At 43.1% G+C, this 13,688-nt stretch overlaps 1 protein-coding gene across 1 annotated transcript in view; it reads left to right on the plus strand.

The window, feature by feature from the left end:
• Window positions 1–6,598: 6,598 nt before the first annotated feature.
• Window positions 6,599–13,688, plus strand: part of LOC116518368 (DNA nucleotidylexotransferase-like) — a 61,963-nt gene continuing 54,873 nt past the window's right edge. The window contains exons 1-3 of the mRNA XM_032231701.1: window positions 6,599–6,664; window positions 8,368–8,444; window positions 9,508–9,610. Of these exons, the coding sequence (XP_032087592.1) occupies window positions 6,599–6,664; window positions 8,368–8,444; window positions 9,508–9,610 (246 nt within the window). The remainder of the gene's footprint in view (window positions 6,665–8,367; window positions 8,445–9,507; window positions 9,611–13,688) is intronic.

Consider the following 13,688-nt stretch of genomic DNA (forward strand, 5'->3'; position numbering starts at 1 on the left):
TATCCTTCCCCTGGAGTAGGGAGGGAATGGGGATTTTGCAGAAACCTTCCCCTTGAGTGGGGAGGGAATGGAGATTTTACAATATCCTTCCCCTGGAGTAGGGAGAGAATGGAGATTTTGCAGTATCCTTCCCCTGGAGTAGGGAGAGAATGGAGATTTTGCAGTAACCTTCCCCTGGAATGGGGAGGGAATGGAGATTTTACAATATCCTTCCCCTGGAGTAGGGAGGGAATGGGGATTTTGCAGAAACCTTCCCCTGGAGTGGGGAGACAATGGAGATTTTACAATATCCTTCCCCTGGAGTAGGGAGGGAATGGGGATTTTGCAGAAACCTTCCCCTGGAGTGGGGAGACAATGGAGATTTTGCAGTATCCTTCCCCTGGAGTAGGGAGAGAATGGAGATTTTGCAGTATCCTTCCCCTGGAGTAGGGAGAGAATGGAGATTTTGCAGTATCCTTCCCCTGGAATGGGGAGGGAATGGAGATTTTACAGGGGAGGAAGATGGGCCAGTCCTGGAGTCTGGGGAAGGCTCGGATGAGGGCTCTGTGTCGGAGGCAGAGAGGGGGCAGAGGGCCATCTGACAGTTGTCAGCTGCCTTCAGAGTCAGACATCAGTGAGGCAGATGAACAGCGGGAGCCTGTTCCCAGTGTGTGCATGTGCAGAGTTGCCAGACGAAGGGAAGAGCTAAGGAACAAGGGTCGACTGGGGAGTAAAGCCACAAGTGGATGGCGAATGGCTCCACCCAGAGGAAATAAAAGAGGAGCAAAAGGGAAGGTGTGTTTGCAGGAGACAATTTAAGAGCCAAGGTGACGCAGTGGTTAGGGTGCAGTACTGCAGGCCACTTCAGCTGACTGTTATCTGCAGTTCGGCGGTTCTAATCTCACCGGCTCAAAGGTTGACTCAGCCTTCCATCCTTCCGAGGTGGGTGAAATGAGGACCCAGACTGTGGGGGCAATATGCTGACTCTGTAAACTGCTTAGAGAGGGCTGAAAGCCCTATGAAGTGGTATATAAGTCTAACTGCTATTGCTATCTCTCTCTCTCTCTTTCTCTCTCTCTCTCTCTCTCTCTCTCTCTCTATCTATCTATTCTATCTATATCTCTCTATATCTATCTCTCCCTCCCTCCATCTCTCTATATCTATCTATCTATCTATCTATCTATCTATCTATCTATCTATCTATCTATCTATTTATCTATCTATCTATCTATCTATCTATCTGGGTGAAATGAGGACCCAGACTGTGGGGGCGATGTGCTGACTCTGTAAACCACTTAGAGAGGGCTGAAAGCCCTATGAAGCGGTATATAAGTCTAACTGCTATTGCTAATTAGTTCAGTCCTGCATTCTTGCCAAGTATTGCAACGTCTGAAAGATATCGTTCTAGCCACTCTCCAAGCCAGATAAAGGTCGGTAATTGTGAACTATCTTGATAGACTGTGGGCCGGGACTTTGCCGGAGAGGAATTCACTGTAAATTAAATAAAAGGGATTTTTATTGGGATGAGGACTTGGCTTCGTGCTACTGGGGAAGCCTAGCTCAGAACAGAGAAATAGGCTTAGGTAGTAGCAGCTGAAATATTAAAAGACTCAGCTTATTTTCTCTCCCTCTGCTAAAAAACATCTTTGAAAGCGCGGGTGGAAGCAACCTTAAAAGTCTCATCTGACACATTCATTGTTTTTAAAATCCATACTCTCTTGGGATACGTAGTGCTTATTTCACCAGTAGTGTGTTCCTGCCTCCCCTTGTTCATTTTTCATATTCAAAAGTCATCATTCTAGATTGTCCATGTTGCCTTACCCCACTGCACAGGGCAATGCACCAGTTAGAAAATGTGCTGCCGAGCGTGAGAAAAATGTGCTGACTGTTATTTTCTATGTATGTAAATCCAGATAGATGTTTTAAGGTGAAAGAATGGATTATGGTACGCTCTTAACATTTCAGCTGAGCGTAGCTGGTGCCCAAACTGCATCAATATTCGGTGGAATGCGCATATCTGTTAGAGCTGCTCGACCCATCTCCTCTCCCCACACTTCTGACTTTCAGCATTGATTGGCACTCACAAAAAAATTTATGCATTCAGGAAGTTGCCATGATACCATTTGAAATGCTTGATTGGAAACGAATGCAATTTACGAGATCTGCCAAGGCAGCAAAAATAAAACGCCAGCCCTGTATTTTATGACTTCATATAAAACAGTGACAGATTGGCACGTTACATTTCATAAGCTTTAAGCTTTAAAGGCTTACAATATTGTGAATGGCTGCCAGGTACAGTTCTATTATTTACATGAACCTGTGGCTGGATTTCCAGCGAGTCAAAACTTAAGAACAGTGTTAGGTTTGGATAATAAAATATGGAATGGATTCCAGCGATAGGAAAAACTGCTTTGGAGATTTTCTTTAGCAACCAGATTTTACCTTTAACTGAAGCTGGACTTTCCTGCGTTAGAATACAATTATAGAATGCCATATGAACTATACACATTTCAGTCAACACTTCGTTCATTTGAGATTGGAGCGTCTGGCTTCCCTTGAGGAAACGTTTTCGCTTGAAGCTTGACAGCCCAATCAATTTCATGCCTCTTTACTTAAAAGTCAATCCCTCTGCATTTCATAGGGTTTACTTCTGGATGTCTGTGCGTAGAATTGCAAAGGAACAGAACAGTGTCCTACTTAACGTTATTGCACTCATTAACCAGCACAAGAGAACTGTGGTTTGACTATACAAGATACCCAAAACTAAATTGACAATGTCAGGATAAGAAAAAATACACACAGACAAAAATAAATAAATAGCCGAGAGCCGAGGTGGTGCAGTGGTTAGGGTGCAGTACTGCAGGCCACTTCAGCTGACTGTTATCTGCAGTTCAGCGGTTCTAATCTCACCGGCTCAAGGTTGACTCAGCCTTCCATCCTTCTGAGGTGGGTGAAATGAGGACCCGGATTGTTGTTGGGGACAATATGCTGACTCTGTAAACCGCTTAGAGAGGGCTGAAAGCCCTATGAAGCGGTATATAAGTCTAACTGCTATTGCTATTGCTATTGTATTTTAAAACAAATTAAAAGAGCACAGATTACAACTCAGATCTATGATATTAATCGTAGATCTAGATATAGATAATCCAAATCATACTTTAGAGCATAAAGAATTGCTAGAGGTTTTCTTGTTTGGAGACACACAGCTAGTGGCTGGTTGGAAAACAAGAAAGGTTTTGAATATTTTTCTATGGTAGCAAATATGTTTTTAAAAAATTTGTCTGCTGGAAATATTGACCAAACCCCTTTATCGATATTGCAATAATTTAGTCATTTAGATAGCTGGTTTACATCTATTATGCACAATAAAAGTATAATGGTACCCAGTTATAGGTTTCTGAGTAATTTGATTAAATAAGGTTATTTGTATTCTGCTTTCCTATTCCCTTCTTTGTATTCTAAATAGCATTAAATTAAGGAAATAAATATGAAAATAAAGATTGGGATAAGAAGATATGCCCTTGTTCTTCGCAATATTAAGTGATTCACTGCGTAGAAAGGACAATTATTTCTGGCAGAAAGGTTCATCTAATAGCTATAAGTCATAACCATCAATTAAATCTATGGCAGTGAGCTAGATTTTAACTTTCACAGCGGCTCCTGTCGGCAGGCATTTCTTAATTTCAATGGAAACAGAGGTGTCTGTGGGCTATGACACTTGCATCAAAATAACAAATGATATCACACTGCATGCACAAGAGAGGTGAAGGCTGTATCACGATGACATGATGTGACTTTCGTTGTTGCCCCCTTCAACAAAACCTTTCCCCGACACCTCTAAATGGTGGCTATTTCCAGCTTCGTGTGTGCACATCGGATTAGAGGCTAAATATAAACCCTCATATAAAGTACGGCATAAATAATCCAATTTACTTCAGCAGTAAATATATAACCTTGTGCATTTTAGGGTAGATTAACAGAAGCATACGGTGCGTTCTGAGAGTGAACAAATATGATATAAAGGACTGTTCTCATATTTCTGTTTTTTGTAAGGACTGTCTTCTGGTCATTGATCCCATGACATTTTAAGACGTGGCGCAGTGGTTAAATGCAGCACTGCAGGCTACTGCTAGATCAGCAGGTCAGCGGTTCAAATCTCACCGGCTCAGGGTTGACTCAGCCTTCCATCCTTCCGAGGTGGGTAAAATGAGGACCCAGATTGTTGGGGGCAATATGCTGACTCTCTGTAAACCGCTTAGAGAGGCCTGAAAGGCCTATGAAGCGGTATATAAGTCTACTGCTATTGCTATTGCTATTGTACTCTATGAATAGTATCTGAAATATAGGTTTTTAAAGTACAGTCTTTGAGTTAGGTCTAACATACCCATCCTGCATATCATATTCCAATTGAAACCTATCATTGCTGTATTTTTGAGATATTCTATTGAGTATATACCATTTTGGGAACATAGCAATAGCAATAGCAGTTAGACTTATATACCGCTTCATAGGGCTTCCAGCCCTCTCTAAGCGGTTTACAGAGTCAGCATATCGCCCCCAACAACAATCCGGGTCCTCATTTTACCCACCTCGGAAGGATGGAAGGCTGAGTCAACCTTGAACCGGTGAGATTTGAACAGCCGAACTGCAGAACTGCAGTCAGCTGAAGTAGCCCGCAGTGCTGCATTTAACCACTGCGCCACCTTGGCTCTATAAACTATGAATAGTAAATAAGGGGAATACTTGTGAATATTAAAGTCACGGTGCTTAATCTGCTTAATTTATAAAAGATCTGATTAGGGTTGAATATTTGCATCTAATTTCCTTCCACCCACCACCAGGAATTAAGTGACAAAGTGAAAGCTGAAACTTGTGTGATGAACATATTCTGAAATACTGCAGGAGGGTTTACTTTCAATTTACAGGGACTTTTTTTCCCCACATCTCCGGTTAATGCAAGCATTGAATGCCTTACCCACCTGAATTTTTGCTTTCTTTTCTCCTTCGCAAGGGAAAGAAGGATGACAAAGACATAGTATTTTACCTGGAAGCAAGCACAGAAATAGAAGAAGAGAATTTCCCCATTATGTAAGAGATGTGCACATTTCTGAATAATTTGCAAGTTTTGACAAATTATCACGCGCTATGAAAATAGTTTTTTTGAGCTCTTTCAACTTAATTTAATATAATAGGAGAGCGGGGACCCTCCCTCCAAATAATACTTTGCCAAATTCCCACTAAGTAAGGCAGGAATTTATTGAGTAATCCGTATTGAGTGATCCGTTTCATGTTGTATATTTGAGGCACTTTTGTATCTATTTAGATTTTCTGCTCGTCCTTTAAAACTTCTTTCACCACTTCAGAGAACACTTGGAAGATTCCCTCAAATCTTTAGCATGAATGGGCCCTGTAACAAGGTAGAAATTCCGGTCTCTGTGCATTTCAAGACATTATTTTGCAATGTGGTTAGTCAATTTATAAGAGTAGAGACCCAGTAATTGACACTTGTATTTAGATTTTGAAGTGTAAAATGAGCATCGTTATTGTTTGGGATTTGATGTTTATCTCTACTAAAAATGCTGACGGATAGAACAATAACAGAATTGGAAGGGATCTTGGAGGTCATCTAGTCCAACCCATGCTCGAGCAGGAGACCCCATACCATTTTTGACAAATGGCTCAACAATGTCTCCTTGAAAGCATCTAGTGTTGGGGCACCCACAACATCTGAAGGCAAGCTATTCCGCTGGTTGATCGTTCTCACTAATTTCTCCTTAGTTCTAGGGGAAGGAAGGAGGGAGGGAAGGAGGGAGGGAAGCAAGGAGGGAAGGAAGGAGAGAAGAAAGGAGGGAAGGAAGGAGAGAAGAAAGGAGGGAAGGAAGGAGGGAAGGAAGGAGGGAACGTAGGAGAGAAGGAAGGGGGGAAGGAAGGAGGAAAGGAAGGGGGAAAGGAAGGAGAGAAGGAGAAAAGAAAGGAGGGACGGAAGGAAGGAGGGAAGGAGAGAAGGAGGGAAGGGGAAGGAGGGAGGGAAGGAAGGGGAGTAGGAGAGAAGAAACGAGGGAAGGAAAGAGGGAGGGAGGGAAGAAAAAGTAGGACCGTTGTAAGATAAGATGGATCTATGGGATGATAAAAAGCAATCTTCAGGTATATTGTCAACAGTAGGGAAAAAATTGTTATAAATACATATTATTAATAACAGTTATGAGATTATATAATTGTGAATGTATATATGAAATTGATAAAATAAAAAAAATGAAAAAAAATTTTTCCTTAGTTCTAGGCTGCTTCTCTCCTCGATTAGTTTCCATCCATTGTTTCTTATCTTCCCTTCATGTGTTTTGGAAAATAGCTCAACCCCTTCATCTCTGTGGCAGCCCCTCAAATATTGGGACAGGATCTGCATAAATATATAGAATACTTATCCAGATGTAGAATCGGCATAAATTTCCTGTAAAACAATTATTGCCTTGTTGAAGACTCAGCCCCATTTTTTTCCCAAATATATCTTTTTAATAAAATACATGTTTTTTATTATGCTGCTTCAACTCGCTCTACGATAATGAGTAAAAATAAAACCAAATAATCACTTCTTTAAAGAAAGTGGCACATTTATGAGCTAATGGATGAAGAAAAGTTTGCCAGTAAAGTGCTGATACAATACGGTCCAATATCTCGAAAGGCAAAAGTAAGTCTTGCTTTTGGGAAACTACTAGCCAGGCAAGAAAGAAGGGTCAAGCGGGGAGTTAGCCTCGAATTGTTGCAGACCCACAAGAAAATTAGAACTGATCCCTCTTAAATTCTATGGGACTTTCCATCTTTGTTTCCAAGGAAGGGTGGAGCAGTTTGGGGACATTTAAGTATTATGGGTGGAATACAAACTGAATTAAATATCATCAATATGCGGACGATACACAGCTGTATCTGTCCGCCCCGTGCCAACTCAGTGAAGCACTAGAAGTGATGGGCCAGTGCCTGGAGGTTGTCAGGGTCTGGATGGGAACGAACAAGCTGGCGCTCAATCCCGACAAGACCGAGTGGTTCCCTCCGAAAGATGGTCCAGCTATTCCATCTCTCAGCCTGGGGGGGAGAAATTATACGCCCCTCAGAGAGGGCCCGCAATTTGAGAGTCCTCCTGGATCCGCAGCTGATTTTAGAACATCATCTGTCGGCTGTGACCAGGGGGACCTTTGCCCAGGTTCGCCTGGTGCACCAATTGCGTCCCTACCTGGACCGGGAGGCCCTTCGGATAGTCACTCACGCCCTCGTCACCTCAAGACTGGACTACTGTAACGCGCTCTACGTGGAGCAGCCCTTGAAGAGTGTTCGAACACTTCATCTTGTCCAGAACGCAGCCGCGCGAGCATTTGTGGGTGCACCTCGGTACACCCACGTTACACCTATCCTCCGCGAGCTGCACTGGCTGCCCATTGGTCTCCGGACACGCTTCAAGGTGCTAGTCGTTACTTTTAAAGCCCTACATGGTATCGGACCTGGGTACTTGAGAGACCGCCTCCTGCCAATTACCTACCATAGACCTATTAGATCCCACAGACTAGGCCTCCTCCGAATCCCATCTGCCGGCCAGTGTTGGCTGGCAACTCCCTGGGGGAGGGCCTTCTCTGTGGCTGCTCCGGCCCTCTGGAACGATCTCCCCGTTGAGATCCGGGCCCTCACCACCTTTCCGGCTTTCCGCAAAGCAATTAAGACCTGGCTGTTCCGGCAGGCCTGGGGCTGTTGAATCTCTCAGCCCCATTCGAGGGTATGACTGTTGTTGTTTTTTAAAATGTGTTTGTCTTTTTATTTTTTTATTCTGTACCCCCTTCCCTTTTTGATTGTTAGCCGCCCTGAGTCTCTCGGGAATAGGGCGGCATACAAACTTAATAAAATGAAATGAAATGAAATGCATGAAATCCATGGATCTGTTTGCTTGTGACGGAGACTTGCTGAGGTTCAGTGGGGTCCTTGGTAAAACAGTCATAGCAATTTCAGCCTTAGTCACAATAGGCCCATGCAGTTGAAAATGCAGTAGAGCTGTAAGTCCTATTCAAGGTGTTTCATATAACACTACATACATAACAAGGATGTTTACCTTTCACTATTTTTTTTTTTACTTGATTGCTGTTAATGAAAGCAGCTGTTAAATTGCAAAGCAGAAGGTCCTTTAAAGTGGCTGATTTATGTTGAGAATCAACATCTTTCTTCATATCTCATCATTTTGGAATATCATTTTGAATGGTATCCTTTCATATAAATCTCATTTTGATGCTTCTAAGAACTGGGGGGAGAAAAAAGGAACCAAGGAAGCATGGAATGAGACAGGAGATTTAGCTCATTTGGTAGCATTGGAGGATGAAGTTCTCCACTTGTTAGATTTTATCTTGTCTTCAGTTTGCGTGCATTTTGGTGGTCCTAATTTACTGGCATGTCTTCTTTGGTTACATGTCACACCAGCCAGTGAGCAAAGTGTAACTGTGTGTTTTATTTCTTCGATGGGGTCTGCTTAACTCCCAGAGGGATTAAACCCCAAAGAAGGGCCTAATAGCAATAGCAATTAGACTTATATACCGCTTCATAGGGTTTTCAGCCCTCTCTAAGCGGTTTACAGAGTCAGCATATTGCCCCCAACAATCTGGGTCCTCATTTCACCCACCTCGGAAGGATGGAAGGCTGAGGCAACCTTGAGCCGGTGAGATTAGAACTGCTGAACTGCAGATAACAGTCAGCTGAAGTGGCCTGCAGTACTGCACCCTAACCACTGCGCAACCTTGGCTCTATGACCAGCTGGGTAGGTGGTCATGTGACCATGTGGGCGTGGCCAACTCAACATCACTCAGGTCGATGGGCGCTTCGCCTTAGCTGTTATAATGTAATAAGGGTTAACCGGAGAGGCATTTTCTGTAAGCAGGGCAATAAAGATGAGGCTAGAAACAACACCAGAATGTTTCCTTCCTCCCTTCAGTAAAGGATGAGGCCTGTAGAGTGCAGTACTGCAGGCCACTTCAGCTGACTGTTATCTGCAGTTCAGCGGTTCAAATCTCACCGGCTCAAGGTTGACTCAGCCTTCCGTCCTTCCGAGGTGGGTGAAATGAGGACCCGGATTGTTGGGGGCAATAACAGTTCAGCGGTTCAGTCAGCTGAAGTGGCCTGCAGTACTACCACCCTAACCACTGCGCCACCTCGGCTCCTATTTAACAACTGCTTCACTCAACAACAGAAATTTGGGGGCTCCATTGTGGCCGTCAGTTGTATTAGCGGCACAATTCAGCTTTGCATCTCCAATGGGGAGGGGGAAAAAAGCCTTCTAAAAATAAGATGAAGGAAAAAAATTCAACATTCCCCCATTGCCCCAAAGGTGTATTGATCCACTTCAAGTTAGAGATAAAATACAGTACATCAAGCCTGTTTCGCAAGAAAGAGTGACAGGCAGGGAATAAGAAGAGCTCATCTGTCTCTGAAAACAGAGCCCGATTCCCACAGAAACCGTATGATTTTGTTCTTCCTTTTTTTCCCTAAACTTGTAATTGACAGGGGCAAGCAGACTGGACATGATGTAGACTTTCTGCTTACCGTTCCAGGATCAAGGCAGGAAGAGGAATTGTTACACACCGTGATTGATATCTGGAAGAAACAGGTAGGAAAAACTGTCCTGAGGTCACAGTGTTGACTAATTTTTGCTTGATGTATACCGTATATGTGAAGACAATATATTTGCCGGCTAAATACTTTATCTGCGCCAATCAACACCACAGCAGTTGTTTTTCAGTCTCACTTATTGGCTTCTGTTAATTTGTGAGTAGCTCTAGATAGGGGGGGGGGGAGAAAGGTGCTAATTACTTCCTTTTCATCTATTCCCAGGCCACAGACTCTTAATTGTCCTTTTGTTTGCTAGAATGACCGGGGGATTCTCCTTTGAGATTGACACATATTTATTATTCCTACCTGAAGTTAATTTTTCTGAACAAACTCCAGTTGTATATAACACTATGCCCTGATTCTGTTTTCCACGATTTAATGATTTCATGGATGGGTAGTCCTCAACTTATGACCCAAAAAATGTGAAGTGAGATATTCTTGAATTGAGTCTTGCCCCATTCAATGGCCTGGCTTCACGGGGTTGTTAAGTGAATCACTGCAGTTGTTACATTAGTAACACAGTTGTTAAGTGAATTTGGCTTCCCTGTTGACGTGGATTGTCAGAAGGTCGCAAAAGGAGGTCACGTGACCCCAGGTCACTGCAACCATCATAAATACGAGCCAGTTGCAAAACATTGGAATTTTGATCAGGTGACCATGGGGATGCTGCAAAAGTGGTAAGTATGGAAAATATTAAGTTAAATGCAGCACTGCAGGCTACTTTAGCTGACTGCAGTTCTGCAGTTCGGCTGTTCAAATCTCACCAGCTCAAGGTTGACTCAGCCTTCCATCCTTCCGAGGTGGGTAAAGTGAGGACCCAGACTGTGGGGGCGATATGCTGACTCTGTAAACCGCTTAGAGAGGGCTGAAAGCCCTATGAAGCAGTATATAAGTCGAACTGCTATTGCTATTGCTATAATTTTTTCACTACTGCACATGTGTGCATGGCACGCATCAAGCATGCATGTGCCCGAAGCACACATGTGCTCGAAGCACGTCCCTGAGCGAACTGGCAGTAACAGAAGCTGGAACTCACCCCTGACTCATACACATACTCACATCTGTGCACAATATGTTTATCTGTGCATGCATGGTAGGTCGAAGAAGAGTTACTCATAATATACTATTGGTTGAGTCTACGAAAGACTCAAGCAGCAGTAGTTCCTGAGAGAGAGGCAATAAATATAGAAATGAAAATTGCTATCGAAGTATATTTTCATTTACTGACCCATCGAATGAGGCTGCAGGATGCCTTGAATGTAAGTTGACCTGAACAGTTCCTGATCAGTGGCTAGTTGGCATCTTAGGTGAGGTCCCCCAGTCTTTGATTCTTTCACGGAAGAGAAAAATTCATTCATTTATAGGTCATTTCCGTCCTACATTTCATCCAGGTAGCGAACGTGATTCTTGCTTCCTGATTTATATCACGGCAAGCCTGTGAGATAGATGAGGCTGTGAAATGTATGATTGGCCCAAGTCAACTCAGTGAGCTTCAGGATAATAAGGGGATTTGAGCCCTAATACAGAGCTGTAACTCGGAGGAAAAAATAAATAAAGGTTGATGATAATCTGGTGCTTGTCAGCAAAAATATATTGCTCTTAGCAGTGGCCTGATATCATGGCATGGCTGCCTTTCTATTAGTGATAAATACTAAGTCAGCAGCGGTGGTATTCAGTCAGTTCTGACAGGTTCTGGAGAACCGATAGCAGAAATTTTGAGTAGTTTGGAGAACCAGCAAAGAGGCTGGCCCTGCCCCTGCTGCCTCCCAGCTGATCTTCTTTTGTTGCCCTGAACAGGAGAACGGAGCTGGAAAGCAGGTTAGTGGGGTGGGGAGGGAATGGGGATATTGCAGTATCCTTCCCCTGGAGTGGGGAAATCTCTATTCTCACCGCTCTCTGGGGCCAGCCAGAGGTGGTATCTGCCAGTTTTCTGAACTACTCAAAATTTCCACTCCAGAACCTGTGAAAATCTGCTGATTTGACTCCTGCACATGACCATGGAAATGGTTTTTGGACAATACTGGCTCCTTCAGCCAAGAAATGGAGATGAGCACCATGCTCTAGAGTCAGACATGACTGGATAGGGAAACCTTTACCTTTTTAAACCTTTTTATATGTTTAAACATATCCACAGGTGTTTGGAATCCTAGACTAACTGCACCTTTTACCAGCCAATGAAAACTAAACCATGCCATAATATCATGCATTAAAAATTCCAAAACCCTAAAGTAGTTAATTTCAAACTTCTGTTTATGCTAGATGTAATACATCCATTTCTCCTAGGGTTTTCTGGACTGCTATGAAAATGGCTGAGTCAACTTAATCATTTTGGACTATTGTTTCATAAAATTCTTCCCATTTTTCTTCAGCTTTGCTTCCCATTGTCTCTTAATTAATGGTTTATTTGATATAATTAACTGACACACTTTATCCTTCAAAATGAAAGTACAATGCCAAGCTGCTTTGAATGCAGGAAGAAAAGCAGGCTATATATTTTTTGAAGAGTGAACAAGGCACATGTGTTCAGATGAGTCAAATTATCTTTATGGCCTAAGAATGTATAGAATATTGTTGTAGTTGCTGTAAACCCCCACTTTTGTTGAGGATCCTGTATGCCTTATCAATAGTCAAGGATGTGTCTGTATGTATCATGTCACCTAACTAGAAGGAAATTCATATTGATAATTCTCCCTTCTCAAATACTTCCTTTTCTCAGTTTCCTGTTAGTGTCACTTTTTCCAATGTAGAGTATTTGGAGTACTGAAAGTTTCAACTTCCTTCAGAGACTTGGCTTCTCCATTTAAGGCTTACCACATCTGAGAAAAGCCAGCTACTTGTCTCAAGAGATGAAGCTGGCATTTCAGCTCTCTGGTCTCCAACTTTATCCTCACATTCCTTAATTTGAATCTGTCTACAGTGGATTCACTACTGGTGCTAAATCAACTCGCAAATCAGCCTTGTACTCCTTTAAAAAGTTGCTCGGAATTGTCATTATTCAGATCACTACAACTTTTTTTTGGGTATCTCAGCATCTTAGCTATCTTGGTGGTTTTTAACAAATTTCCCAACTGTTTTTTTTCCTGCTGAGCATGCACAGTTCCTGAGAAACAGAGAGAGCACTTAAGTAAGTCTCCCAAATTTTATTATGTCCTGAAGGTATCTTTCATTACCTAATATCACAGATCGATTTTTTTATTCTGAATCAGACTTTTTAGAACAGCTTGAATCCTGCTGTCCTCCTTGCTTCTTATTGCCAGTTTGGTCAAGTAGTTAAGGCACCCATTCGTCAATTTGTCAATCTTTAATAGATTTGTATGCCGCCCAATCCCGAAGGACTCCGGGCGGCCCACATAAAAGCAGTTTAAAAATATTTAAAAAGATTAAAACACAAGACAAAACGACTTAAAAACAGAAGCACAACATGCACTCAGTTGTAATGGGCCTGAAGATTAGTCAAGATCAACAGCCCCAGGCCTGCCGGAACAGCCAGGTCTTAACAGTGTGGCATGACAAAACCGCGCTCGACTAAGCCGCGCCTGATTAAACCGCGTCGCTGACGTCATCAACAGGGCGACAACAGCGAGCGCGGAGAAAGAAGGGCGCTTTAAATAGCGCTTTGAAAGCAAGCCGATTCAACTTAAGTTAAGGGTTAGGTTTAGGGTTAGCTTTAGGGTTAGGTTTAGGGTTAGGTTAAGGGTTAGGATTAGGGTTAGGTTTAGGGTTAGGTTAAGGGTTAGGGTTAGGTTTAGGGTTAGGTTTAGGGTTAGGTTAAGGGTTAGGTTTAGGGTTAGGTTTAGGATTAGGTTTAGGGGGGTTAGGTTTAGGGGGTAATTTTAGGTTTAGCGTTTACAGCGTGCTTCTGTCTCCGCGCTGTTGTCACGCTGTTGATGACGTCAGCTACGCGGTTTCGTCGAGCACGGTTTAGTCGAACGCGGTTTTGTGGTGGAACCCTTAACAGACTTACGGAAGGCCAAGAGAGTGGGGAGGGTCCGGATCTCAGGGGGTAGATCGTTCCAGAGGGCTGGGGCAGCTACAGAGATGGCTCTCCCCCGAGGAGCTGCCAGACGGCACTGCGT

The sequence above is a fragment of the Thamnophis elegans genome, chromosome 15 (genome assembly GCF_009769535.1).
Source record: "Thamnophis elegans isolate rThaEle1 chromosome 15, rThaEle1.pri, whole genome shotgun sequence".
Taxonomy (NCBI): Eukaryota; Metazoa; Chordata; class Lepidosauria; order Squamata; family Colubridae; genus Thamnophis; species Thamnophis elegans.